Here is a 27,141-nt window from a genome sequence, read left to right as displayed (position 1 = left end):
TTTACTAAATACAATCCACCAACATGAATATATTCTAGACTATCAGGAGACGATTTGACCTGTTGAGTCACTACTACAGTATAACTACAATGCCCTGGAACACGTGACGCACTTTGGAAGAACCAGATCTTCAGATTTACACATGTACCTATATATATATATATATATATATATATATATATTTTGAGGTACAATCTCGAAGCTCTCCGTTTTGTTCTCTTTAGTGCATCTATGGGGACAAGCGGTATAGTTGCAGGTGTTGTTTTGGATCTCAATTCCCAGAAGAATCAATAAAAAATAGAAACTTAAATAACAACTGTATGCCTTGTCTTCATAGCGCCTTCAGAGTCCCCTTTCATAAAGTAAAAACATGTTTGGGGGGCGCACTGTCAGTCTCAAGTAGTATCCTTTTGGATCGCACAGGTGTCACCCTGCAGAGAAACAGCCTCCGCTTTCCCATTTCAGATGACATTATTGCGCGGAGGTTGCGTGTTTCCCGTTGAGCTGTCCAACGGCACTCGATTGCCTTTCAGTAAGAACGGGAAATAAGTGGAGAGGTAAAGACCTTTAAACTTGGTGCTGCAGAAGCAGTAGATCAGCGGGTCCAGCAGACAGTCCAAGTAGGAGAGGACCATGAGGCCGTCGAAGGCCGCGGCAGCTTTCTGCTGCGAGGTTTTATGCCACAGTTCGACCCGGGAGATCAGCAGAACCACCCTGGCTATGGTGCAGGGGAGGAAGCAGAAGGAGAAGACCACCATGACGGACATCACCAGGAACACTGCTCTCTTCAGCTTGGTCCTGTCCCCGACGGTTTTTTTCCTGAGCCGGTTGACGATGTGCACCGTGCAGTAGACCAGGATGAAGAAGGGGATGACAATCTGGGAAAAGAAGACCACTTCTCGCATACTGTCCACCAACTCCTAAAAAATCAGAAAAAGAAGATCATCTTAATTTGTCATTCATATCAACAACAAATTCTCACTCATGATTGGCCATTGTGTCCCCAAAATGCATATATAGAAAACAGCAAGTAGGAAACTCTCAGGCGATCTCCTGGCAATCTTCCTTCAGCCAGCTGCTACCTTATTTAGGTTTTTTAGTGAAATGTGGAGGTGAACAAGCGAGCGATAGGAATAAATTCAAACAGGGTTTCCGACAAAAGTTTTACTCAAAAACTGTGTCACGCTGCACGATGTATTATTATAGGTTAACCTACACAGCAGAATATTAGGTAAGAAAAACTAGCTTAGTTTCACTTTTGGTACTTTAAGTATTATTTTGAAGCTAATACTTTAGTACTTTTACTTCCAGGAAGATTTGTGAATTTGTGAAGCACTTTTACAGATTTTTTAAAAACTTTTACTCAAGTAAAATATCTGAATACCGCTCTGTGTTACTTCTGTTGTGTGGACACTGAGCTGCACACATTAGAGTGAAGTATCTATTGATGTGATGATATGAAAACGTGCTCACTCAGTGCTGCGATGTTACATGCTGCCAACTGACAGCATGCAAGTGAGAGAAACACATGACATGACACATACCCTTCCAAGTTATTATTGGAAGACAGACGCGTTGCGACAAGTTACGCATGGAAAACATTACCTCCCCTGAAGTAGAGTTGGCATTGTGGCTGTTGCAGCAGTCAAAGTTCTTGAGCATGGTCGGGATGGTGAGGGGCAGGAGGAGCAGCCAGATGAGGATAGAGATCTGCGGAGATTTCTTCAGAGCTCTCAGGAGATTCTTGCGACCGGGGTGCACCACGTTGAAATACCGGTCGATGGAAGTCACCGTCAGGAAGGCAATGCTGGCCCCGCGGTTCAAAAACAACATGAAAAGCATCGCTTTGCACACCGGGTCGCTTTCGCTCCTCCTCCACCCTTGGATGAAGTTGTATGCTTTTATGGGCAAACAGAAGAGCAGGAGAATATCAGCCAGCACCAGGTTGAACAGGAAGATGTTGTTGGTGTTGGATTTCCAGAATTTCAGCTTGAATATAAAGAGGTGGAGGACGGATGCGTTCAGAGGCAGGGCCAGGATGAAAATCACAATCATGACGGCCGCGTAGATTTTGTACAGTTTAGTGTACTCGGTCCCGCAATCCTCATCAAGCTCGTTAACAGGTAAAGTGGGGCTTGCCATTTGAGCACTGAAATAGGTCATGATTAAATCTGAATTAGAAGCCAGAAAGAGCAAAGTGTTTTTCCCTTAAACTGACAAGGTAAACACTTCACCCTGGTCTCACCAGGCAAACACACACTAACACACACACACAAAAAGAAAAAAACCCGCCAAACAAGTTTCTTCACTGTCTTCAGTTTGAATCCTCTTTTATGTTTAAGATCCCGCTTTTACTCCTCGTGTGTGTTTCTGTTGTCCAAAGTCATTCAGGTTTGACTGTCCTGGTTTGTGAGTGCCAGTATCGGGTCTGGAAGTGATCCTCCTAGTGTGCGGAGCAAATGCTTGACAGCTTCTTTGAGTTTGCCTTGCAGTTCTGCCCCATGCTCGTGGCTCCGCCCCTTCTGTAGCCCAAGGAGGTGAGTCACCAGCTGCTTTTCTACTGCGGGACCAGTGAGGCTGACAAGGAACAAATACTAGCCTGTCAGATTTAAAATACAAATATACCAAACTCTGTTTTTCTTAACAGGAAACTGATAAAACAACACCGAGCGAAGCACAAGCGTGGCGAGGTTTCTTTTGTGATGGAATCAAAGTCTACATACCACGGTCAAGCACCGACAAGCCCCTGTGTGAACCCTGATATGACTTGCAAAACATTTTTTCCTGGCACAAACTATGAGAATTTACCATTTTGCTACTCTGAGGGTTCAGTAAATCCCAGAAGCTACTGACTTGACTTACTGTTTCTCATAAAGGACAGCTTTTGAGCGCGGTCTGAAGCTGCACATCTAGTCAGCAGATGCTAAAAATGCTTAAAAAAACGGGAGAAATTCTGAGAAAGATTCCCCTTAGAGTTCGCAGATGTGGATCCCTGGGAATTGATGATGGATGTAAGTGTAGGCACGAGGAGATGGACATAGCGCAACTGTCAATGTCTTCTACTATGTAAGGAAAAGTAGACGAGGTTGCATGGAATGTCGCGTCCTAAGGGAGGAGGAGAGGGGGGGTTAGTCCTAGGCCTCACATTCAACTCTGCATGCCTCGAACTTTGCATGCTTTAAGCTCCTTCTCTACTTCAGCTACAAGTTCAGGCAGCTCGTTAGAGTCAAACAGGTTTTACAGACGTGACCTCTCTCCAAAATCATGATTTTAAAGCCGCCTGTACACTAGAGACTAGACGCATGAAACGTCAAAGTCATCAGCCGTTTAAGTACCTATAAAATAACTCTCTGTCACATTTCTCTCATGTCATTGAATAGTTTTACTGCTTGGGAGGATTCATGCAATAGTTGACTTTGATCTGGGAGTTAAGATTTATACTAAGCGACTGGAATGCTCGATTTAATTTGTCTCGGCTTGCACCAACAGGCATTCATTTTTTCTAGCTGATTAAATCAGGGTTTAACTTTGAATCATGTTGCACTGAACTTTAAAAGTAGCACAGAAAGAAAAAAGATTATATTTAAACGTCAGTTTAGTTTTTACTCTAAACCTAGATTAAATTAAATTCTGCTGCACCAAAACTTTCAACTGTAATTTGAAATGTAATCCAGGTATTAACCTTAAAGTTACACTTGAGGATTCAAGACTTTTAGAATGACTGTCTTTTTGAGATGGAATGAGCAAAATATCAAATTCCAAGAAGAAAATTGAAAGACAGATTCAACCCAGTTAAGTTTATTTCTCTCAAGACAGTGGTTCAGCAAAAACATGAAGATTCTCATTTTTTCCTTATTGTGTCAAAAGTTTTTTTCCGTTACTGTGCTGTTGTCCGTTTTTTTTCTTCCATTATTTTGCAATAGTGTTCCATTAACTCGGACAACACGTTTTTTCTCAAATTGGAGCTTCTCTGCCGAAACCTTAATGAGTAACGTTAGGCTAACTAACTGACTTCATAACTAGCTTGCTAGCAAACAATGTAACGTGCAACAGCTACATTGCAGTGACATAAATTCGGGCAAACGTTAATTTACCATTTTGGTTTATACTTGGATTTACTAAACAGAGGTTACTTTTGGATTTACTCACGTTAAACCTAGCTTTACTAAACTCTGATTAGAACTAATCTGAGATTGAATTAATCCTTGTAAATGGAACCCAGCCCTTACACTTGACCTTGTCAGATGAGTACCTTTTTTTCATCATTGACCTCCCTTCCTCTCGTGTGCACATTCCTTCGACAATGATTTAATTGTGTATTGGGTTACTCAGTAAACTATGCAGTGCATCAAGGTATAATCAAAGCACAGCAGTCTGGTCAAGCCGGTGCTCAGTAGCACAGCGATACTCACTATCTACCTGGAGGATTAGTTTAGTGACTAGGTTTGATAGCAAAGCAATTTCAGGTTGTATTTAAACACCATATCCCTCATTATCTATCAAACTGGGAACACACACACACACACACACACACACACACACACACATACACACAATGTATTTATTTATTAGTTACCTTGCTTATCATATGGATATTTTTGCTAGGATATTATGATAAATTGAATTACTGTAACATTTTCTTCAACGTAGAGCAACGTGTCAACAAAGTGTATCCTTGTTACCACACGGCACCGACATAGAAAAGAGTGTTACGAGTTGTTACAAGTTCAGCAAACCACAGTTCATTCTTATTTATATTCAATAAAACCTGCAGTGTGTCATACTGCCCCTTTTGTTTTTGTGCTTTCAGATTTGAATCTTGCAAAGTTGGCTCATAAGACGTAAAGTACCATAATGATTAAGTTCATATAGCGTTCTTCATCTTCATTCTGTCAATAAACAGCACACAGATAAGGTGACTGTTGTCGTTTTTTTAAGAAATATTAAAGTGGCAATTGACAAGTTCTTTGTTTTAACTCATCAGTTTTAAGGAAATGTTGATTGAACACTGTAATGGCTATATAATGACTTTCCAATTTAAGAAGAAAAAACTGATTATATACATTCATTAAGAACATGTACTATTACAATGATAAACATTGCATTTTAAAGTTATTGTGAGCAACTTTTAACTGGTTATGAAAACATTCTCAATTCAAAACGATGAGGTCCATATGACCTACATAAGCAAACGAGACCATCAGCAGGAATATTGTCTATTTCTGTGTAGTTATTCTTAATGTCTGTCATCTGGTGCGATTCCCGGACCGCTTGGGGCAAATGGTCAGACCCTGCTGCTCTAAAATGAGACGTTTTCCAAAGGGAATCTGGTCCTCGGAAACACTACCGCTTTTATCTACAGAGAACGTCAAAATCAACAAAAACTGAAAGTTCTTTGTATTAGCTCTAATTAATATGTAATATTTCATAGGTAAATTTTTTAGTTATTGAAATGAACAGTGATTATTCACATAAAGGAACGTGATCATGGCTCTTGAATCCAGCAGGACAGACAGCTCAACAATCACACTAGTGTTCTCAGATTGTCACGCCCACTTGTGACTCCAGTAACACTCCCTGTGAAGTTGTTCCTTCTGCTATAACTCATTCAGACTTTTTCTCACTGTCATCCGTACTATCTCACAGCAGGCTGAAGTGTTTGGCACTCATCCAGTCACATATTTTGGGCTCCAAGCGTGCACACAGTGAAGCTTTTCCTTCTCCTATCCTGCAGATTCACTCCTTTCTGATCTATCAGCATCATATACAGTACTGTGTATAAATTGTCTCCCACTCAGATGCATTTAGATCCAAAGAAGAGACGGCAGACCAGAGACACTTGCCTGCCGCCACAGAGGCCGATCAGACTGTATTCAGACACGGAGACCAGGACCCAGTCGGCCCCTCTGCTAACCCTGCAGACAGGTACTCAGACGGCTGCCCTACAGCTCTGGAGGTTTTTTGGGTTGTGACTCGTAAACCCACTATATGGCAGAACATGTGTGCCACTTATTTGTTACCTTAACTCCTAAACTTGATATTATTTGGTATTTTCTTTTCCAAGTATCATTTTAAATGTTCTTTTTTCTGTCGGGGGGGACCAACACTGATCTTCAGGGAGTGTGTGGAGGAGCAGCTGAAAGTGCATGAAGACTCTGAGCCAAAGCAGCTGCAGGTATATTCCATAATAGCATAGTATGTGCAGTAGTGCCCTGTAGTACCGAAGGACAAGTGGCAGATTAGACACCAAAACATATCAAATCGCCACAACTCAAATGCATAGATTTATTACTGTCACGGAATAAAGTTGCATTGCTGTTCCTTCAATTTATTGAGTGGGACTGAAAATATTCACCAATCTGTTGGATTAAACATAAAAAAAGTCTTCACTATTATTTCAAAAAACTATATCAGCTTTTACAAGAATTTCACAGAGCTGGGACCGAATGCAAATTTCAATATGGAAAACATTTTAGTCGAGTTGTATTGAATGGAAATCAAAAAAATTCAGTCATTTATTTTAATTTCTTTATTATGTCACTGTGTTCTATTGCTCTTTGAATCTCAATTATGTTAATTAAAGGAGAGGAAAACCAAACAAAATGATTCCAGGCTGCCCAAAAACATCCTACCAGTCCAATCAAATCAATAGTTGCCCAATTGGGCAGAAAAACACTGTAATGCATGTTAATAAATGCCAATATCAACATGTGCACGTGACTCTGAAATGATTTTTCTTCCTTTCATTTTTCAGAACCGCAGTGGGATGATGAGGTTGACAGAGAGACGCTACTTCTTGCGGGAGGGTGAGGGCGATTCCAGGATGGACAGAAATAATTTGAAGGTCATCGATCAGCAGGAGGCCCAGAGGAGCGCTTCCCTCGGCCGGCAGCTGCCCGGCGGGAAGTTAACCTTTGGCATCCAGAGTCGCTTCCCTTCCCCGTCCGCTGTCTTTAAAGACGAAGCTTCGCAGCTTGAAGCCTTCCAGTCTTTGACCTTTCAGCCTGATCATGGCCAAGAGTTTGGGACTCCACAAGACTTTTGCCGGACCGCCGAGTGCAGCCGGACGAAGACCCCGACAGAGATCCAGGCTCCGGTTCAGGTCTGCAGCAAAGAACAAACTTACTGCACCACTCCCCTCGTGCCCCAACCTGAAACTCCACCTATCCAACTGAAGCAGATCCCTCATATTCCTGCAACAACAGGCACAGAAGATAAAGGTAGCCAATCACAAGAGAGAAAGTCCAAAGAGAAATCCCGTTTGAAAGAAAAAGATGACAGTGATGATGAGACAGAATGCAGAATTAATCAATCACTCTCTGAGCCAACACTCTCTGTTCGCAAGCCTTTCAGGGAGAAAAGGGTGAGGCGCAAAGAAATGGAAAACGTGGGTGAGACCGCAGGACTGATTGTTGATGAGGACGAGGCGAAAAGTCAGTTTGAATTCACGGCGCCTCATAGAAAAACAGCTGCGCACTCATGTGTTGCCACCTCAGAGGATCTATGGGAACAATCCCTGCAGCAGAACAACACACACGCATGGACATCCGAACGTCCCAGCGCTGCGTATGAATCAAACTCGGTGCATCATTTCAACATCCGCCCACCTATGAGGGACAACAGGGTTTCCCCTCGGGCCTGGAGAAATCAGGAAGTTATTGTTAGTTTTAAGATCTTGGACGACCACATGGAGAGAGTCTCAAGCTTTAACATGGAAACTCTATCCACATGCTGCGATGAAACGAAAACACACTCTCATCTTTGCCAGTGCAGCAATTCGAGACCGGGAAGCAGCACGGGTTCAAACTGGGTTAAAGGTCAAAGGCAAGCTGCTACAACAACAGCGGAATTTTGTCTTGACACAAGTCAAATCCAAACACCTCTGAGACGAAGCACATTTCCCACACATTCCACCACAAGAAGCACTACTGGTGGTGATGGTAGTGGCGGGGATGATGAAAATAACCCACCCTCCCAGTGTCACCAGTTTCCCAAGCCCCCATTCCTTCCTCCCTGCCTCGGCCTCCAGGAATCCCATTTATATCTACCGGAGGCTGATTATGGCAGCGAGGCTGAGGAGGGACAGATGTTCCCGGAGATCCAGAAACAGGATCAGCAACAATCCTCCTCCTCCAGCTCCAACAGAGATGATAAAAGTCAGGGGGATTCTAATGGTAATTTTGACGCATGTTTAAAGTTGCAATCTTGAAGATCTCTGTTTCGCTTTCTTTAGTTGCACCTATGGCGAAAAGCGATAATTGCTGGTGTGTTTCATGATGTCGCTGCCCTAACTGCGTCGTTTGTAATTTCCCCCCCACCCAGGAAGAGCGAAAGTTTGACATAGTGGCCAAACCGTGGAATTACAACTTCCAGATCCGTCACTCAGACTTTTTCCCATAGAGTGACATTGGGAAAGTGACGTCTGTAAATCAGTGGATACTTTTTTTTTTTCCCAGCTCTATTTTTACATGCATGATCGCTACATACACCCAGTTCCTAATCTTGCAATTACAATGGCTTTCAATAGTGGCTCATAGGCTCAAGCTCCATTGTGAGGCTTGAGCCTATGAGCCTGTAACTCATTCGGCGATAGATAGTGACTCAACAGACATTTAGTTAAATGAAAATCCTCCAGATTATTATTTCAGCACATATTCTGCTCTGGTTTTGTTTGAATCTGCATTTTAAAGTTCTTATGGGGCTCCCTCCAGGGTTTAGTTCTTTAAAAAAAATAGTGTTCCATGCTGATTGTTTGATGAAAAGCCATAATTGTGAACTTTTAAGTTCCGCTCCACTCATCAATGTGTTCTGTTTATTGTTACTTCACATTTCAAGCATAGATCACCTGTAAGTATACAGGCAATTTTCATTTGCCTGCCTCTTACAAGCGACCTTTGTGTATTTCTTTATGTCTAGGGGCTCAGAAAATGTTGAAGATACACTCACCGAAACCAAGAAGGAAACCTGACGGACCAGACGTAACGAAAAGGGCACAAACATCAAGGGATTTTCTCAGGTAAAAACTGATGTTCTAAAAGCATGCAAAATAGATTCTTTAATATCTATTTGACATCTAGCAACACAGCACTGGCACGGGAGGTAGGTTGGCATCATTTTCATCAGTTCAGCATAATGCAATGTAATGTAATGTTTTAGCTTCCTTTCTGGTTTATCATCATATCTTTTCTTTCCTTTTAGAGTGCACAGACAGGAAATGATATGCAGACCTAACAAAAAAAATGCCACTGACCTGTTTCAGTAATTCAGCGACATTGTATCAACAGTTTTACAGTATACTAATTGTCAATGGAGGAAGGAGAATTCCTCGAAAGGCCCTGTTAAATTGACTTCTTAATCTAGAACCGTCAATTCAAATTTTTTCAATAATTTATGACCAAAAACACTTGCAAAACTGATATATTTCCCATCAGCCTCAGCTATAATTTGTGTTCAATGCAAATAAGCAAATGTTATCATGCTAACACGCTAAACTAATGATGGGGAGCATGAGAAACTGTAGACTCTTACTCTTGTTTTATCATTATTTTTAATATTTTACATTTTTTCTTAAGTTGCTGTGTTTATGTGCAGACAAGGAGCGGATCAGAACGATGAGGTGGAGAGCAGAGAGCAGAGCCAGGACGTGAGGAATCAACACATTCGGCACAAACTGGAAACCGAGGAAGTCCAGGTCAGTTTTTGGGTGAGAGGAAATGTGTCTCGGCCTTCGTGCAGACTGCAGGCAGAAGCGTCCCAAGCTGGATTTTTTTTTTTTTTGTGAAATCAGATCTTTTGGGCCACTTTCATATGTGGTCCTAAATCAAATACCGGTCTGATTTTTTATGCAATGCGACCTCTGTCTGAACAGCCATGCAGGAATTCAATGCAACTAGCCCTTTACATCATGAAATTTTGGATAAAATCTGTTTTAGTGAGGGAGCGGTGGGACACGATCCCACCACTCAGCTCCACAAAAAGCCATAATTCAAAATGTGTCTCTCTTTCTCGTCATCTTCGTCCTCCTTATCATCTGCTCAAGAATTCGCTGGCCTCCCGTGCACATCAGCTTGTAAATGTAACGGTAAACACGGAGTGCAGTGGCCTCCGTGTTTACCTCATTACAACAGCACGCTGTGCGTAGCGTCTAAGCTCTTCTGCGCATGCGGGTCAGCTCAGGACTGGGACCAGTTCACCCTGGAATCTGATATTGGCCACTTTAGAAAAATAATGGGAACAGCCAAACAAAAAAAAATCAGTTCAGAGCAATAAATCAGAATTGAGCACCAAGGCCTGCAGTATGAGTGCAGCATCTGTGTCAAACCAGACGTAGGTTATGTAGACTAATGTCTATTCTAATAAAAAGATAAAACAATACCTGCATATCCCTCAAGCCGCAAAAAAAATATTGATTTGTCAGCTGTTTGGCTGCAGTGTTGCTCGACAAAAAGCCTTGGCCTTTCTCATGACATTTATTGGCCTGTTTCACAACCACAAACCATAAAGCAGTTCACACCTCCTCTCCTCTTCTCGCCAAGCTGCATACACACATGTGATAGTTACTCATTGACATGATGGAGGTGAGCTGCCTTCTCGTGTGTAACACTTGTGTCAGAGCCTTGCCTCTGTAATAATTTACTATCCTGCATTTCTCCAAAGCTCCCTCCAGTATTTCCTGAAGCCATAGCTATCGGCCACACCTATTGGTTTAGAATATGTTGCAGAGCTGGTACCACAGGTGGTGTATTGTCATTTGCATTTAGTGGGAAACGAGCTCTTTGAAAGCAGTACCTTCCTCCGCTGGACGACAATAGATTGTGCAATTGTTGTAGATGATATCGTGCATGTGACGCAGGATGCTGCTGGGAAATTACCTGTAACTTTAAAAAAAAAAAAAAAAAAAGGTTTTCTCGGAAACCTCTCTCTGTATAGTAAATTTCCATAAAATACAACAACAATGTCTCAAATATGGTGACAAAATCTAATCAACATATATTTTCACTTTGATTAATTATAATATTATTTGTGTACTGTAAGATTTTGAGGATATCTCTTTATTTTAAAAAAGCAGCGTTGTTTTATTTTTGTCATTAGAAGATAATGAGATTAAACAACATTTTATCTGAATATATACAAGCTATGCCAGTAAACAGCGAAGCATGGACAGTGCATTGACACCGATAGTTTAATTTGTATATGTATAAATGTTTTTCTCCAATATGTTCCAGCTGAAAAAGAACAATATTCTAAAAAAGGAAAAATATAATATTATGATAATATAATTCTATTATTCTGCATTTTGACCTCAAGCTTATTGGCTAAGAAGTCGAGTGTTGCACAATGACCAACTGCAAACGGTTAAACTAAGTACTGTAGTTCAGGGAAGTTGACTCAAATCAGCTTCAAGCTGTTTCCTGATAGAGATTCTTGTCGTCAGCTGCAGAGCGGTTAAACACGGTATGGCGTAAATCTGTACAAACATTTACAAACAGAGTCCTACTCCTTCAAGTCGACACGTGAGTCACAACCAGAGCTCTGTGTGTGTGCGTGTGTGTGTGCAGGCCCTCAGGCAGCAGATGGAGGCCCTTCAGCAGCAGTTCAGGCAGAGAGAGAGTGACTGGTCTGAAGTTCGACGTCAGCTGGAGGAGCTGATCAGAGAAAACTCTGAGCTGAGGGAGAAACGAATAGTCACGCCGCAGTGCAGCCCAGTGGCCGGCCGATGTACTGCACAAACACGCACCCTACATCAGGAGGGTCAGTCAGAGGTAAAATATATACATGTTTGTCTTCTCTTCAGGTCACAAATCACATGAATCACATCAACATGGAATCTCCCCCCGATATCCTCCTGATTAATAGTCATATTTGACCCTGAATTGTGGTGCCTTTCAGTATACACAGCGATAACCGCAATAACTCTTCCTCACACGGTTTGTTGGACCAGACTGACATCATGGGGGGGTGCATGAGTTTGTGCTGGATCGCCTCAAATGACAGAAAAAACTGAAAAGAAAAGAAAAATAACATAACAAAACATAATAACTTACCCCTAATGGACTGGGGGAGGCCCAAGGCAATGACACCCATGAGATTAAAAGATTAACAAACTAAATCCAAAGAGACTTGGTTAGACTTCATCGAACCCCGTACTATTCATTGATTCATTTATATATATATTTATTTTTACTTAACTATTGTTATTATTATTATTATTATTATTATTATTAATAATAATCTAACTATTCATATATTTATTTCTCTCCTTCTCCTCGCATACCTGCACATTAAAATCTGCACCATATTCAAATCAAAACGTCTGTTTTGTGGTACACCTTTGTCCATCTAATTTGGTTTTATGTCACACTGACAACAAATAAACTAAATATCTCTCCTCACAGACTGGTTTGGTAACAGTTTCTGTTCGTACCAAAAAACGAATGAGGTGCAGACATTCAGATAAAAAGAGAATGCATATGGAGTGTATGGACCAATATTATGGGAGGACAGAACTGTCCCTACCAATGTTTGACCAAACTTCTCATGTAACGTTTGCGTCATCTTCAATCGCACAGAGCGACTGAGGAGCAGAATCGTAGAATTGTAGCAAGCTGTGAGGTCACCAAGGTCCGGACTTACAGTAGTGAGATTTATGCCTTATCAAAAGTGTTTTCTGTTAGTATCATTTTTATTGGGCATGGCGATTTTTTTATATAGAATATTATTCTCGTAATATTACAATGTTTTTCTCAAAATATTGAAACTATTTCCCGACTTCCCAGAGTACACAGATATAAAAAAGTTTTAACAGGCTGAAACACATGTAAGCTATTAAATTCCAGAGGTTTATAAATGAATTAAAATAAAGTTAATTTATCATTGAGGTGAATAGGTGCCACATGCACATTTAAAGAGGTTAAAAACACAAAAGAGGAGGAAAGAGAAAAAAATGCCTACAGGCAAAAGAAAAGATGATCTACAGGAGAATAAATATAAAAAAATACAGAATGTTTCAGAGCCTTACTGCATTATGTTCCATTATATTTTTATATGTTGAATTATCACCTGGCTTTAGTGTTTTCCTTATGATAAATAAAGACTTTTCCACCATTAAAGGCTGCAGAATTTTGTGGGGGAGGACCCCTACACTCCTCGCTTCAATATGTGAAACCAAACCTACGCCCTTGCCTCTCATACACACTACTTAATCCTTTTCATTTTACTGCCGTGTAAATCTGGTTGGTATCAAATGATTCAAGTACATAATACACCGTTAAGTGGTCTTGAAGCACCCGGGCAATAATTTATGAGGACGGACAAAAGGTGGTGTCAAACCACTGACTGACCTTATTACAGGCTTATGCAGTGCAAGTCGATACGCTCCCCGTGCCAGCCGTGTCACTGCCCAAACCTGATTTAACCTTCCCAACTTAAAGGGCGACTTAAAGTTGTCAATGAAATAGGAGAAAAAAATACATCAAGGATTCAGGCTCTTTCAGTGGTAATTTGGATCATATTTAATTTAAATAATAATAATTTTAAAAAACGTAATTTCCGTAAAAAAGATGTACATTTTCCCTCAAAATGATTCAGAAACAAGTATTCAAACAAATGTTAACCTGCTACAGCATCTTGTAGAAATTAGTCTAAATCACCAAAGTCTTTAAATCAAAAACTGGACGACACTCAGACACCGTTTTCACAATTTTGCACTGATGAAGATGTCATTATCTCCCGAGATGGAGCAGCTTCTCTCCAACGGGTGCGGCCTGGTGACTCAGGCTGACTGGATACGTAAAGTAACTTCTGCAGACCAGAAGACGAAAACAGTCACATTCTTCAATGGCGACGTCAAACACATTTTGGAAGATGGGAAAGTGGTGAGCTCTGTGGCTGCCTTTGTTACCTTTATGCATGTTACAACACTTTTTTAGTAAAAGATTATTTTTTTAATGTTTTCATGGTTTGTTTTAATTTCTGTGCCTCATTGACCTGATCACACAAAGATGTTAATATTGATTTACTGATTTGGATCACTTAGATCATGCATATGTGTGTTACAGGTGTATTACTATGCTGCTTCACAGACGACACACACCAGCCACCCGAGTGGTCTGGAGGTCTTTCACTTCCCCAACAAGCAGATTGGTAAGAGAGCGCCTGGACTGACTAATCTACAGCTGTCATTGTTTGAGTATTATGTTTCATGTCATATAGTCCTCATCTTTAAAGCGTCTATAATTGATATTTTTAACAACAATGTATCAAATATAAAAATGAGGCTTTACACTGAGTTTGTTTAGCTCTCCGGCCGCTACAACATGTATCTATTGATTTTTAGACTTGTTAAATTTGACAATATTCAACGATACATTGTAGCAAGACATAAAATAGTCGCACTGATGCACAATCACCCACAAAACACATACAGGGTTATAAAATTACATATTTTACATACTGGACAATATATCATTGTATGGTAGACATAAGAGCTACGTCTGCATTCAGAGAGGATATATCACCTTCAAGTTTCCAAAGCTTCTCCAAAGCTCACAATTCTCCCAGAATGGAAGAGAGGGACTCCTAACCTCATCAAATTTGGCAGATTACATTTTCATTGTGTATGTTAATTTCCTGGCTGCTACTTTACAGCTTTAGTTCACTTTTACCGTTCTCATGGTGCATTTGTTTTTGCAACAGAAGGCAGCTTATTTCAGAGGAAAAGCTCTTAGAAGCAAACAGCAGACAGATGCAGTTAGTGACTAGCTGGGGGACATAATGGAGCACCTAGCAGCTTGGTCAAAAACAGAGCTAAAAGAGAAAGAATACTGGACTCACATTCATCAGATAGACACAAACACGACTCAGAATGAATGATCATGTTGCTAAAAAAGCAACTGTGTGCCATATATATATATATATATATATATATATATATATATATATATATATATATATATATATATATATCAATCAATCACCTTAACAGGTAATGATGTATCAAATCTGTTTCTGCTGCCCCCCTGTGGCCAAAAATATCAGTTATTGCAGGTTTAAATTAACGGCTTTACAAATATAGATGTAACGATAAAATATAAAGAATATTTAATACCTAATATCTATCATAGAACCGACTGAACCCAATTTATTATGATTTAATGACAAACTGACAACGTAACGTATCAGTTGGCCAACATCTCTGACAGACAATGGAAAACGTTTGCAGACTTGCCCCTATATGACTACAGCTCATAGTATAGTCTTTCATTCATAATGTGTCTCCTTCTGAAACAGAGAAGCGACACCCTGGGGGGAAGAGAGAGATCTTATTTCCAGACCAGACCATCAAGTATCTGGAGCCTGACGGCAGCGAGAGGACGATCTTCCCTGACGGCACCATCGTTCACCTCTCACCGTGAGACTGAAGTCGCTGCTTTATTTCATTATATCAGCTTCAGGGTGTCTTTAGGGTCAGAATGCCAGTGGAACCCAGGAACACGAGCTGTCATTAAAGTGGCAGCTAACTGCTTTCCTCATGAATAAATGACACCGTGAGGTAACCAGTAAGAGGGCAGACGCTGACATAATGGAGTTTTGATATCAAACCCTTAACGTTTGGTTGAGGGAATGGAAAAATCCTCTTATTCTGCAGTCTGACAGTATCTCATCTGTAGTCTGTGTCTGTAATATTCAAACTCAGGTCTGGTGAGCGTGCCAAACTATGATTACTAGCTTCATGTTGTTCGTAGATGCCAATATGAACCTGTTGTGGTTGTGTTGATCATAAAAACATTATACGGGGCCTAATCACAACCTGAAAGAAGTCATTTGTTCATTGTGCCTTCTGGGTCGTCGTCTCTTCTCCAGGTCAGGCGAGAAGATGGTCGATTTCCCCAACGGTCAGAGAGAAACCCACACTTCCCATTACAAGAGGAGGGAGTATCCTGATGGGACGGTTAAGACCATCTACCCAGACGGACGACAGGAAACCAAGTACGCATCAGGCAGAATACGCACCAAGGAAAAAAGTTAACATCTGACATTTTGAATCAATGTGTTTGTTGTGTGAGGTGGAGAGGATGTGTGTGGGTGGGTGTGTGTTTGGGGGTGTAGTGCTGGGAGGAAATACTTTTAGTAGATTACAGATTACAGATGTTTACACATTGTAGATTTAACTTTGTATTTTACCCTCATGTAGCAAGTTACTTCATTACTAATTATTTATTTGATATATATTAAATAAATATCACACAATAATGATTCAATATAATTATGATCACTTTTCCACATGCTGAACACTGATGACAAAAGGATTGTGTAGCTTTTGCAGCTGCTAAACCTGCACAAATAAGACAAACATTTTTGTTGTTGTAATTGTGTAGTTCTCAAAGTACACGCAAAAGGTGAGATGCACCCTAACCTCTAAAATTAACTACTTTATTTTAAGATGCACATTTTTCAAAAGCTTTATGTAATTTATTCTTTAATCTAGCCCTTATTTTACTTGAAACAAGAGGAGAACATGTATTATTAGACTATTATTTATAATTCATCCAGTTAAATTTGAGATCTGACAATAAATATTGTTGAAATATTATTCAATTGAACTTTCTTTATTTGATTTGTCAGTTGTTGACTACATACAGACGTTGATACAACTGCTAGTTTACTTCAATACATATGGGACTAAATCATAGAACAAGTTAGACATTATTATGATGTTCTGGACCTTTGCACGAGGAAATTCTCTAACTGGACCTCGTTGAACTCTAATTGAATACCCCGGATATAAACAAATTATTATTTTCCTTCTTCCTCTGCCAAACAAAAAGGCAAATTGCACTCAACTGCAAAACTTTATGGGCGTGTTTGCGTTGTAATATCATCAACATCTATTGTGAATAGGACCTTGAGACGGAGAAGATAGCACAATTCATGGTGCTGTCAGGGGTCGTAATCCATTCTTTGTGAATTGGCCCCTGAATGTCTGGAAGACTTTTTCTTGGGAAGATACTTTGGCGTACAGAAGTGATGTGTACACTTTCACTTTCATAGATTTAACAGAAACTAAAAGAAAACCAAAAAACTCGAAGGAAAAAGAGCTCAGTGCTTAGCAACACATCTGGAAAGTGGGTTTTAAGTGGGTTTAAAACACTGACTGAGCAACGGGGGATCCTTCGGCCCCCACAGCAGTGCATCAAAGTCTTCGCCATCCGTCTCCTTCTTCACCTCCTCCTCTTCCCTCCTCAACCTCTCGCCTGGTGTGGCCAACTGGGCAGTGAGCTTGTGAAGCTCCTTTATGACCACCTTAACATCCAGCTCATGCCGTGAGGCCCTCAGAGTGGTGGCATTAAACGGGAATGTCCGTATGAAGTCTCCGACTCTGAGCGGAGGATTGTGTTGTCCGCTCAGTCCTGGGGTCCTCTCCATTACTGCTCCGTGACTCCCACTGCGAAACAACCACAGCATTTGTTTGTTACCCTATTTGAATGTTTGGAATTGGCTGGTATTTTCTGCCCTCAAGGCAGGTTACATTTTTATTATTTTCAAGCCATAAAATGTACTTTTTAACATAATGCACAAAACTCTTTGACTCCAAAACAATATTTAAGTCACAAGAAACTAAATGTTGTCACTGAAACCAAGAATTATGTAATAATAATGATTTTATTACATTCATGCATACTTGATTAGGATGTCTGTTATATTTGGGTGAAGATCTTCCCTGTGGACAAGTTAAAATCTGCATTTTTTACATGTATTTACCTGTCAATGTTGGGGAGCTTTGACCGTCTAAATCCCAGCTCCCTGTGTGGGGTATCGCGTATCGAACAGGAAGCATCTGCCTCTCCAGAGCGCTCCGTCTCAGCTTCTGTTTCAGCGTCGTCGTGGCTTGTAACCTCAGACACACAAAGACTCCTGTGCGGTGCGAGAGCCGGACACGTCCGTCTGTTCACCACTGTCCTTGAGCACGGGCCGAATATCAGGTTCAGGGTCTTGTCCCTGTGGGTTTCGTTGGCTAGTCTGCCCCTGGTTGCATATATCTGGTTTGAGTCAACAGGGGGAAGGCGTCTTTGGTAGTCGGCCCCAGAAGCATGTTGTCTGGACTGTCTTTGGTTCATCTTTTCAGGCTGGCGAAGAGTTTTTATAAGAGGGAGTGTCTGTGACTGACCACCACTCCTTCGCTTCTGAATTTTGGTTACTTCAAACTTGGAGAGCACGGGTGGTGTTGGAACATGCGAGGAGCGTTTGGCACGGAAACAAAGCCGCTTGTACCCATGTCTCCAACAGGCCCTCTCTCTCATGCTGTCGCTTAATGTGTAGTTCATCAAGTCAATCAGGTCGCTGATCAGCCCTCTCTTAACTGTAATATCCGCTTGGCAGTCCAGAGTCAACGCAGGGCTGTAGTTCACCTCCAGCAGCCAAGGTTTCAACGTGACGTCGACGAGGATGTCGAAGCCAAACAGCTCCACGCAGTTTGGACAGGAGGGGACGGATGGAGCGATGGCGAGGAGGGTCAGGGTGACGATGTTGTTGATCCTCTGCCACAGGAGGAGCTCGTTGATGTCCTGGCTGTGGAGAAAATGCCTGAACTTGCTCATGGTCCACTTACATCCTTGGCCCACTCTCCCCTTTGCCGCCTTGTAGAAGGGGCCGAACTTGTTGATGCTGGTGTTGGTGAGGTGAGCGTACAGGTTGCGCAGGGATGACAGGTTGTACTTCTCAGTGGCGAAACGCACCAGGCCTTCTTGGTGGATGTAAACGGTCAGCGGGTGAAAACTCTTCACGCACACGTAGATCCGCAGGTCGAACTTGTAGCCGGAGATCAGCAGGGGTTTGCTGATGTAGTGCTGCACGATCACAGAGCAGTCGTAGACCAAGTCCTTAATGTCCTCGAAGATGAAGATCCCCCGGCCTCTGGAGAGATCCACAGGCTTGCATATCCAGTAGACGGACGGCCCCCTGGTCACACGCAGGTTGTTGTATTCAGACAGGAAGCGGGTGTAGTGGTTGGGGAGGATGAAGGCGGTGGGACTGAAGTCGTAGAGAGCTGAACCAAACGTGGCTCTCATTCTCCTCAGGTTGCGAGCCAAGCAGTCCTTCCAAAAGAATTACAAATCATTCTCTCAGGGTGTGATCAGGAGATCAAACTCTTTTTAACTGATTTCTCTTTAGAAACTTTTTGGGTTTGGTATCCTTGGCAAAGGCCCCATTTACACCTGGTATTGCAAAAACTTGGTTATGTTTAGGCATCATAACTACTCTGTTCAGTTTAGGAAAAGATTGTAGTTTGGATTAAAAATACCAGAATGTTCTATATCCTGCCCCATTTTTTGCATAGTTGAGATTAATTAATGCAATAAAAACTCGTAATCATATATTTTTAAAACAGATTAATATTTTGGGAATACTTCCTCTATGATATATCAGTGTTGAAAGTCTTGACAAACCTCATAATATAAAGTACAAACACACTCATGATTCTGGTGTCTGTCGAAAAGCACAAAAAAAGTCTGCCTTTCTCTAACTCACAAAGTTATCACATGTGACCATTATCACCTTGCGTGTGATGCCAATAGTTTTGGGATGGTGGTTGAGGCGCTGCCATGGCAACAGGTTGTGATACTCTGAGTTTCGAAATGCAGAGCCCCGCCAGTAGAGGTTCCAGTCTTCCTCCTCCCGTTCTTTTTGGTCATATTCCTCCCATCCTCGCTCCAGAAGCACCTCCCTCACCACCTCTGGTCCTCTGTCATGTAGTCTGAACACCAGGGACGCGGCCATGCAGCATCGTAATCTGTAGCATGGGATGAATCTAAATTCACACTCCCTTCTTTGTCAAAACTTAGTCAAATTTAAACACTCAGGCATGAAACACATTGTCAGTGGGACTTGTGCCTCCAGAAGAAATCATCTCAGCTGTCCACCACGAATAAAACACTTAGAAATACCACTTAGAACTCATAGAAAAGGACATTTAAGAATCACATTTGAAAGTTTTCCTCAGTGTAAAATCAATCCAGTGATAGTTGTCTTTACATCCATTGGTACATTACAAAATTACAAAAAATTTTACAAAATTTTGGCATACTGTTTATGGGGATAATGTGCCAAAAGGTAATCAAAATATGAGCGGTGTATGTAAACTAAAGCGTTTACATGTTAAATCCAAGAAGCCCACATAAACCTGACACTTGCACAGACCGAGGGATCTGACTATCTTCTGTGGGCCAGCTCACTAACTGATAAAGTAAATGTTTTTAACTTTGTCACTTCACTATGTTTTTTAAAGAACAAAAAGTCCTGTATTTCAGACTGATTAACAAATGCACATGTTACAGTAATGGTCACTTTACAAGCCAAAAACATACTGAGGCAGAAAATGATAACAGAAATCTGAAGTTCCCATTTCTCAAATAGATGTACACAAACTGAGAATTTGCAATATTGAAAATAAGACCGTCTTACCCTTTAATGCACACTAGTCTTCCATCCTGCCAGGTAAATGAAGGCTAGACAGTAAGAGACTCTTTCACAGTGTGTGCTCTTAGCTCCTCCTACTGTAGGTCATTGTCAGACAGGTTTAATGAACAAGTAGCAGGACAATGGTTGTTAGAGTGCCTACTGTGTTCGCTCTGTATTGTTGTAAACCGGTTATCGTAGAAATAAACTGCTGCAGTAATTTAATACTGAGGAATGTTAATACAATACACTGTGTAGCACCTTACATACACAAAATGTAGCACAGTGCTTTACACTAAACAGAAAGAATGTACATAAAATGGAACACACTTGATAAAGTATATGATGCATGTTGTACAGTCCTACCATCAGTCAAAGTATACAGTGCATGTAGGAATATTGTGGTGATACCAAAGGATAACGTACAAAAGGACTATTTTTGCTATGAGTTGAAATACATTCAGTGGCCGCTACATTAATCACCCTTAAACACATTTGGTTGAAAGAGAGTCATCAAAAATAAATACAGCACTATATAGACACAAGGAAATTTAGAGTGCTCTACAGCAGCATAGAAACATTTAAAAAAGAAAAAAAAAAAAAAAAAGTTTAAAAATATATGTATTGATTTACTGAAAACTGTTGAAATGTTTTATGCTCCAATTTAAACTAGCTGACAAATTCAGCAGACCTCAGTGATTCAGTTAGTTTACGACAGATGGGGAGCTTAGAATCTACAAGCTGCTTCACCATGCTTTCACTTTGGGAACAGAGTAAACCTGTCCCAGATGACCCGAGGGGTCCGGACGCTTCGTGAAGTAACTGATGCATTAAGGCCCGAGACCATTTAGTGCTTTGTAGATGAGTTCAGACCTAATGGGTCTAATGTGATGCATTTGGGCCAGCAGGTACAGTGTGCTAGAAAAAAAAAAAAAAAAAGAAAAAAAAAAAAAGCCAGGCTCTTTATGATTTTATTAACTCTCCCAACAAATGCAGGTCAACCAACAGCCAGCTCACAGCCATTTCATCCGCTCATCTGGAAGAAAAAACATTTTATTTGTATAGCACTTTCCACACCGGGAGCACAAAGTGCTTCCCATAAACTACATAAGTAAAAATATAAAAATAAGAGCCGCAAAATACATAGTTAAAGAGACTATAAAAAAAGATTTAGAAATAAAAATCTAACTTTTAAACTGAAAATCAGATGCTTGCGCAACAGAGCAGTACTGTGTAAACAAGACTAGTTGTCAGGTGAAAAGGCAAGTTTATATAATAATGTGTTGCTAAAACGGGCCTTAAAAACGCAGAACCTGTCATCAGATGGAATATTAACTTAGAGACGGGATGCAAAGCACGAGTAAGATTTTAAAGTGGATCCTAAAAGAAATGTCTCTGTATTGTTGGAACACGTCCCGCCTGCTTGAACTGACACACTGAACAGAGTTATGAGATGAGTCGTGTAGTGATGACGTTACCACAGTGGTAGAGTTTGTTCAGCTTCTGTATATCCAGATTGCTGAGGTGTGTTCTCTGACCCATGGTCACCCCACCCTGCTTCGACAACAGAGTTGGACTCCCATCTTGAGTGAAATAATACCTGCAATAAAACAGAATCTCTTGTTCACCCTGACCTGCTGTTAAATATCTAACAAAAAACTATCCATATTTAGTTACTATTAAAAAAAAAAAAAAAAAAAAAAAAAAAAAAAAAAAACACCCAACAACTGATGACTGATCTACTGTGACTGGGTGTCAGGTCTAAATAAATGACAGGTATGACTTACGGTCCATAGTGCATTATGGAGTCGAGGTCATATGGCAGGTTCAGAGTGTTTCCACGTTTCACCTTGAAGTACCTCTCTTTCCCTTTTAAAATAAAAAAATAAATAAAAATAAAAAAAATCAGAAACTACTGATTACTTTGGTCTTTTGCAGTCAAGTTAAGAATAAAGTAGCTTTGTCCAAATGTTTCATACCAATCTCCTGAATCTTTGACACCTTTTAGTTTTGTTAATTTAATATACATATATTTTTTTATTGTCTCATTGTGAAGCCTTTAACCTAAAAACATGATGCGTCGGAACAGAGTTCCCAGAGAAAAAGTTTACAGAATGCACATACAATTTGGTGCTGGCTTGTGTTTCTCAAAAAGAGGGAATTGCAATAAATTAAGTGTTCACCTGCTTTGATGTTCTGCCACTGCACAGTGACGTGCCAATCCCGGTCATTGCGGCTGTGTTCATGATGCAGTCCCAGAGCATGAATGATCTCATGGCAAAGATTCCCTATGCCGCACGTTGGGCCGAAATACAGCGACTGGTCTCCTCCTTGACAACCGACGTAAGAGGCACAGCTACAGAGACAAAACAGGAGGCCAGTAGGATTAGAGTCGATTCACACAAAAGTACAAAAAAGGCATTTCCCTCCCTTACCTCGGCTGGTATTAAGCCAGGTAGTAAGTTCCGTTTTATTTACATAGATTTAGTTTATTATACCTTTAGTCAGGATGGTCATTTTTCTCCTCTGGTATACAGCGAGGACCATCTTGAAAGATTATTAAATGAAATAGCGAGAGTGGGTTTGCAGCATGATATGCATAATCCCTTTCTTTGAGCAGGGATTAAGTTTCATGAAACGTCACATCACTGTAGTCAAATACAAATGGGATGCTTTTTTTTTTTTTTTTTTTAAATGGCTGAAAGCTTTTTCAGTAGATCATCAATACGCACATTAAACGTGAACTTTTCATCAAGCCATATTCCTAGGTGTTTGTAGGATGTGACTCTATACACGTACCTTCCAATGTCAACATAATGGAGTTGATTTTAATTGATAAATTCCATTTAAAAAAATAAAATAAAAATTCAGCAGCATCTCTTTCCATGAATAGAACACACACACACACACACACACACACACACACACACACACACACACACACACACACACACACACACACACACACACACACACACACACACACACACACACACACACACACACACACACACACACACACACACACACACACACACACACACACACACACACACACACACACACACACACACACACACACACACACACCAAAATACTTCCCAAAGACAGGGAAGTAAAAGCAAGTTTAAAGAAAACATTTGAGTGTGTAAAAACTAAGACTAAAAGTCTGGAATTATTATTTTTTTTACTGGCTTTTAAATCAAGTCCAAGAGATGTGACCACATCACACCGTTTTAGCCTTGTTGCAGTACATTTTAGAGTCGTTAAAAATTCTATGGATTGATATTGAGCTTCTTCAAACTAAAATCAGAGAGCTTATCTTGATTTGTTACTTTACCAGAGTGTGTTACAGTTTTATAACATTGAAGTTTTAATTTGCTCTGTGAATCACTTTGCAATTTGAGTTAGAAAAGTTTTTCAAGACAACATAATATATACATTTCTGCCTGACTTCATTATAATATGGGTGAACTGACCCTTTGTATAAAAAAAAAAAAAAAAAAAAAAAAAAAAAAAGAGAGGACATGTTTCTCACCCTCTGCCATTCCTGATATTGACGTAGTTCAACTCTGTGGTATATGGTCTGAAGCGAATGCAGGTGACATCTGATATCATCTTGAAGGCAGAGAGGATGTTAGCCTTTCGATGAGCTGTTGAGTGAAGGAAAAAAAAAAAAAAAAAAGGGGGTTTTGTGATCTGCACTCTAGTGGTCAGACACACTGGATCAACAAAGACCCACCCAGCTCAGAACTGATGGTGTAAGGCACGACGGCATCAGACCACAAAGTCTCCACAGCATTCCTGTCCTCCTGGAAGTTAAGACAGATAGACACCATTAATAGTTCCACACAAAAACTCAATTTCTAGTCTTAATGCTAATATTGACTGAGAGAATATTAAGATCAAGCTTGTGTTGGAAATGTTCCTTCCCGTCTCTGGTTCATCTTACCGGAATCAAAATATCTCCCTCATCGACATTTTTTTTTTCTTGAAAGTCTGACATGGGGGGGGGGGGGGGGAACAAACAACAAAAACTGTAAGTTGCATCTATGAAAAAATAAATAAGATACACATCATATTTTGAATTTACCTTCTAAGGTCTCTGCACTGACCCGCTGTGGCTCAAGCATTGAAGTCCCGTTACCTGCAAAAATCTGAGAATTTAATCACCGTTTTTAAACACAAAGTCTGAAAGAAACCAACAGGCACCAACCTGCTGCAGGACTAGACCCATTATGGGTGTGATTCAAGAGGATGACGTCAACAGAGAGAAATCAGTTCAATTCTGGTCATTAAATGTTAATTTATTTTGGCATGTTCATTGTTTGTAAAATATACCAGACGATCTACCTTGCAAAGCTGCTGTAGGGGCTGGCTTGGACACATCAAGCGTAGAAGTGACAGTGATATTATCTATGAAAATATGAGAATTCCTCATCAATAATTTGTATGTTCGCGTAAAAATAAGTGCAAATCAGTCTGGCCAACACAAACCTGTGGAGTGACTGGAAGCCTCCTGGGTTGGATGTACAGGTACACCACCAACAGCTGCATGAAGAGAAAGAGAATATGATCATCATTGTTCAGCACAAGATGTGGTTTGAACGCTTGAGTTTGTACCTGTCGCCGTGCAGATGAAGACCAAAAACCACATAGTGCAATACGACTTGAACAAAGACAGAAGCTGTGAACCTAAACGCCTCAGCTGGCTGTCCTTATCTGATAACCATCAGGCCTCTCAACAGGTGTGATCACTTCACACTGATTATGAGCTCCAGACAGGACTGCAGAGGGCGCTACGCTTTGGTGTCTGCCATTACTCTGCTTTTTCTTTCTGTTGTCGTGTTTCAGTTCTTTGGGTGCAGGCGTCTCCAATGCTGGCTGTAATCATTCCCTCTGTTCACACTGGCCATTAAAACAGCCATTCATGAGGTTTCTCAATGAGGGTTTTAGTGTAAGTGATGGAGGGCCAAATCCATCCATCTAATTCTGTGAAAAACAGGAGACAAATAAAGTAGGTCTCCACATCGACATGTTACACATTTTTGTAAAATGCACATATGTTTTTTCTATCCTCTTTAACTCTTTTACCTACTTGACTTGGCAATGAACTTTAAATAAATTGTTAATTTCAATTGTCATACATACAGGTACACACATGACAATTAAGCCACCCTCAGCATTCAGGAGCAGTGGGCTGCTCTTGTTGCTGATTCTGATGTCCATTGCCCCAGTCTGGGGAAGTTTTAGAAGACTTTATTTGGCTAACTGAAACTGCTGAAGACACATTAAATAAATGTGTAATACATTTTTTGCACAGAAGAAGGACTGTGGTTTGTGCCCCCCCCCCCACCCCACCCCACCATTGAAAGCAGCTGGTTTCAATGCTTATGTGGGCACCGGACTAAGGAAAATTCTGAACTTATCCTTTAAAGTATTTTTTAAGAGCACTTTCCAATGTCAGTGTTGAGCCCATGTTGCGGTTATTATTCTTTATAAACTTGCCTTATGCATTCAGAAATGTTCCAAATATTTTTCTCATGCTCTTGTTGTGAGAGACTCGTGGGTGGCGAAAGCCATATGTGGTCAATACTCAAAAATGGATGTACAGGAGGGGAATTGTGGTGATCTAAGGGTCTAAGAGGCCATGCAATTGCACTATCCCTGAGTTTGGATTGGGAACTTTGTTGCACATCTATTTCCTCTCACCCTTCTAATATATAAAAGCTCCAAACACAATGCCCCTGACAGCTCTTGAGGATCTGTTTTAGTATGTAGTAACAAATGTAAAGAAGAGTATAGAAAAAGCAAACATGTCCAGAGTCAAGAATGAATAAAGGATTAAAGCTTTTTCAGCAACTGAGAATATAACTGAGGGGAAAATACCTAAATATCCAACATTCTTTAGACAGCTGGCCTTGAATAAGCGAAGTGATGAGTAAGAGTTTTTGTCGTGTTCCGTCATGGCCACTAGAGGGCGCAATGTGACACCTAAAGGCTCCATTTAAATGGTTGTGTGTTTTTGTCCTGAGGTGGTACTTACAGGAAGCTGAATCTTTCTCCCAAACTGAGGACTGACTCTTCACAAACTCTACTCATGAAATTATAATGAAATGATAATGTTGTATAGATGGTTAAGGATGGATGGTTATGGCTATGGAATGCTGCGTTCAGGTATTACTTAAGTGGACACTTAACTGGAAAAGCAGCATACCTCTTCCTTTAAATGGCAAACACCTGAATGACGCTCTGTTCTTGTCATCAATAATGCTGCATTCAAGTGCGATAAAGACGGTGGATATATTTTCTAATATAAAATGTTTCATCTTTAAACGGTGTATTAGTTATTACTTATCATTTATGCCCATGTGATGTGTCTATGTGATGGCCCCACGACCATATGACAATGTCTTGTTCTTTCTTGAACTGACATCACTAATATATCACAAATGTATATTTTAAAGAGAAAGAGAGAAAACACTTGCAGATCCTGAACCCTTAGTATGCTATATATAGAGATTTTTTTTAAAGTCAGTCCCCTAAAACACTGGAAGCCTACATGTCCAATCAATAGTGTGGTGGATTAGATCAGAGGTTTGGGAGATGGCCCTTGAGGGGGGCTCCAAACTGTTATATTTTGGGGGGGGGGTTAGGTCTAGTTCTGTCCGATCTGTAGTGGAATCA

At 40.6% G+C, this 27,141-nt stretch overlaps 4 protein-coding genes across 6 annotated transcripts in view; 1 reads left to right on the top strand and 3 right to left on the bottom strand.

Annotated features, from left to right (window-relative positions):
- gpr31 (G protein-coupled receptor 31) overlaps positions 1–2,439 on the bottom strand; it is a 4,048-nt gene extending 1,609 nt beyond the window's left edge. The window contains exons 1-2 of the mRNA XM_068708519.1: positions 1,606–2,439; positions 1–920 (exon numbers count right to left, since the gene is read on the bottom strand). The exon at positions 1–920 is cut by the window's left edge and continues 1,609 nt beyond it. Of these exons, the coding sequence (XP_068564620.1) occupies positions 462–920; positions 1,606–2,163 (1,017 nt within the window). The 5' untranslated portion in view covers positions 2,164–2,439 and the 3' untranslated portion in view covers positions 1–461. The remainder of the gene's footprint in view (positions 921–1,605) is intronic.
- si:ch211-140l13.3 (uncharacterized) overlaps positions 1–16,591 on the top strand; it is a 33,306-nt gene extending 16,715 nt beyond the window's left edge. For all 3 annotated transcript variants that reach the window (XM_068708514.1, XM_068708515.1, XM_068708516.1), the window contains 10 exons: positions 5,799–5,925; positions 6,118–6,175; positions 6,755–8,174; positions 8,917–9,016; positions 9,592–9,691; positions 11,559–11,762; positions 13,734–13,874; positions 14,058–14,142; positions 15,289–15,409; positions 15,862–16,591. In XM_068708514.1, coding sequence (XP_068564615.1) covers positions 5,799–5,925; positions 6,118–6,175; positions 6,755–8,174; positions 8,917–9,016; positions 9,592–9,691; positions 11,559–11,762; positions 13,734–13,874; positions 14,058–14,142; positions 15,289–15,409; positions 15,862–16,027 — 2,522 coding nt within the window. In that variant the 3' untranslated portion in view covers positions 16,028–16,591. The remainder of the gene's footprint in view (positions 1–5,798; positions 5,926–6,117; positions 6,176–6,754; positions 8,175–8,916; positions 9,017–9,591; positions 9,692–11,558; positions 11,763–13,733; positions 13,875–14,057; positions 14,143–15,288; positions 15,410–15,861) is intronic.
- A 539-nt stretch (positions 16,592–17,130) lies between these two features.
- Positions 17,131–19,776, bottom strand: ttll2 (tubulin tyrosine ligase-like family, member 2). The gene is made up of 3 exons (XM_068709207.1): positions 19,555–19,776; positions 17,761–19,094; positions 17,131–17,443 (listed from the first exon to the last, which is right to left on the bottom strand). Exons 1-3 carry the CDS (start codon positions 19,774–19,776, stop codon positions 17,131–17,133), a joined length of 1,869 nt encoding a protein of 622 aa, XP_068565308.1.
- Positions 19,777–21,408: 1,632 nt separating this feature from the next.
- On the bottom strand, positions 21,409–25,150 carry LOC137870781 (hatching enzyme 1.2-like). The gene is made up of 11 exons (XM_068708232.1): positions 25,078–25,150; positions 24,952–25,005; positions 24,808–24,870; positions 24,548–24,601; positions 24,407–24,453; positions 24,197–24,266; positions 23,993–24,107; positions 22,638–22,810; positions 22,242–22,323; positions 21,933–22,054; positions 21,409–21,490 (listed from the first exon to the last, which is right to left on the bottom strand). The coding sequence occupies exons 1-11, from the start codon at positions 25,109–25,111 to the stop codon at positions 21,468–21,470; spliced, it is 837 nt and encodes a 278-aa protein (XP_068564333.1). The 5' UTR covers positions 25,112–25,150; the 3' UTR covers positions 21,409–21,467.
- Between the last annotated feature and the right edge of the window lie 1,991 nt (positions 25,151–27,141).

Source organism: Cebidichthys violaceus, unplaced genomic scaffold (assembly GCF_023349555.1).
Source record: "Cebidichthys violaceus isolate CVI_PGR_0920_01 unplaced genomic scaffold, fCebVio1.0.p SCAF_14, whole genome shotgun sequence".
Taxonomy (NCBI): domain Eukaryota; kingdom Metazoa; phylum Chordata; class Actinopteri; order Perciformes; family Stichaeidae; genus Cebidichthys; species Cebidichthys violaceus.
Note: the sequence above shows the minus strand (reverse complement) of the source record. Positions and strands in the feature narration are given on the sequence as shown.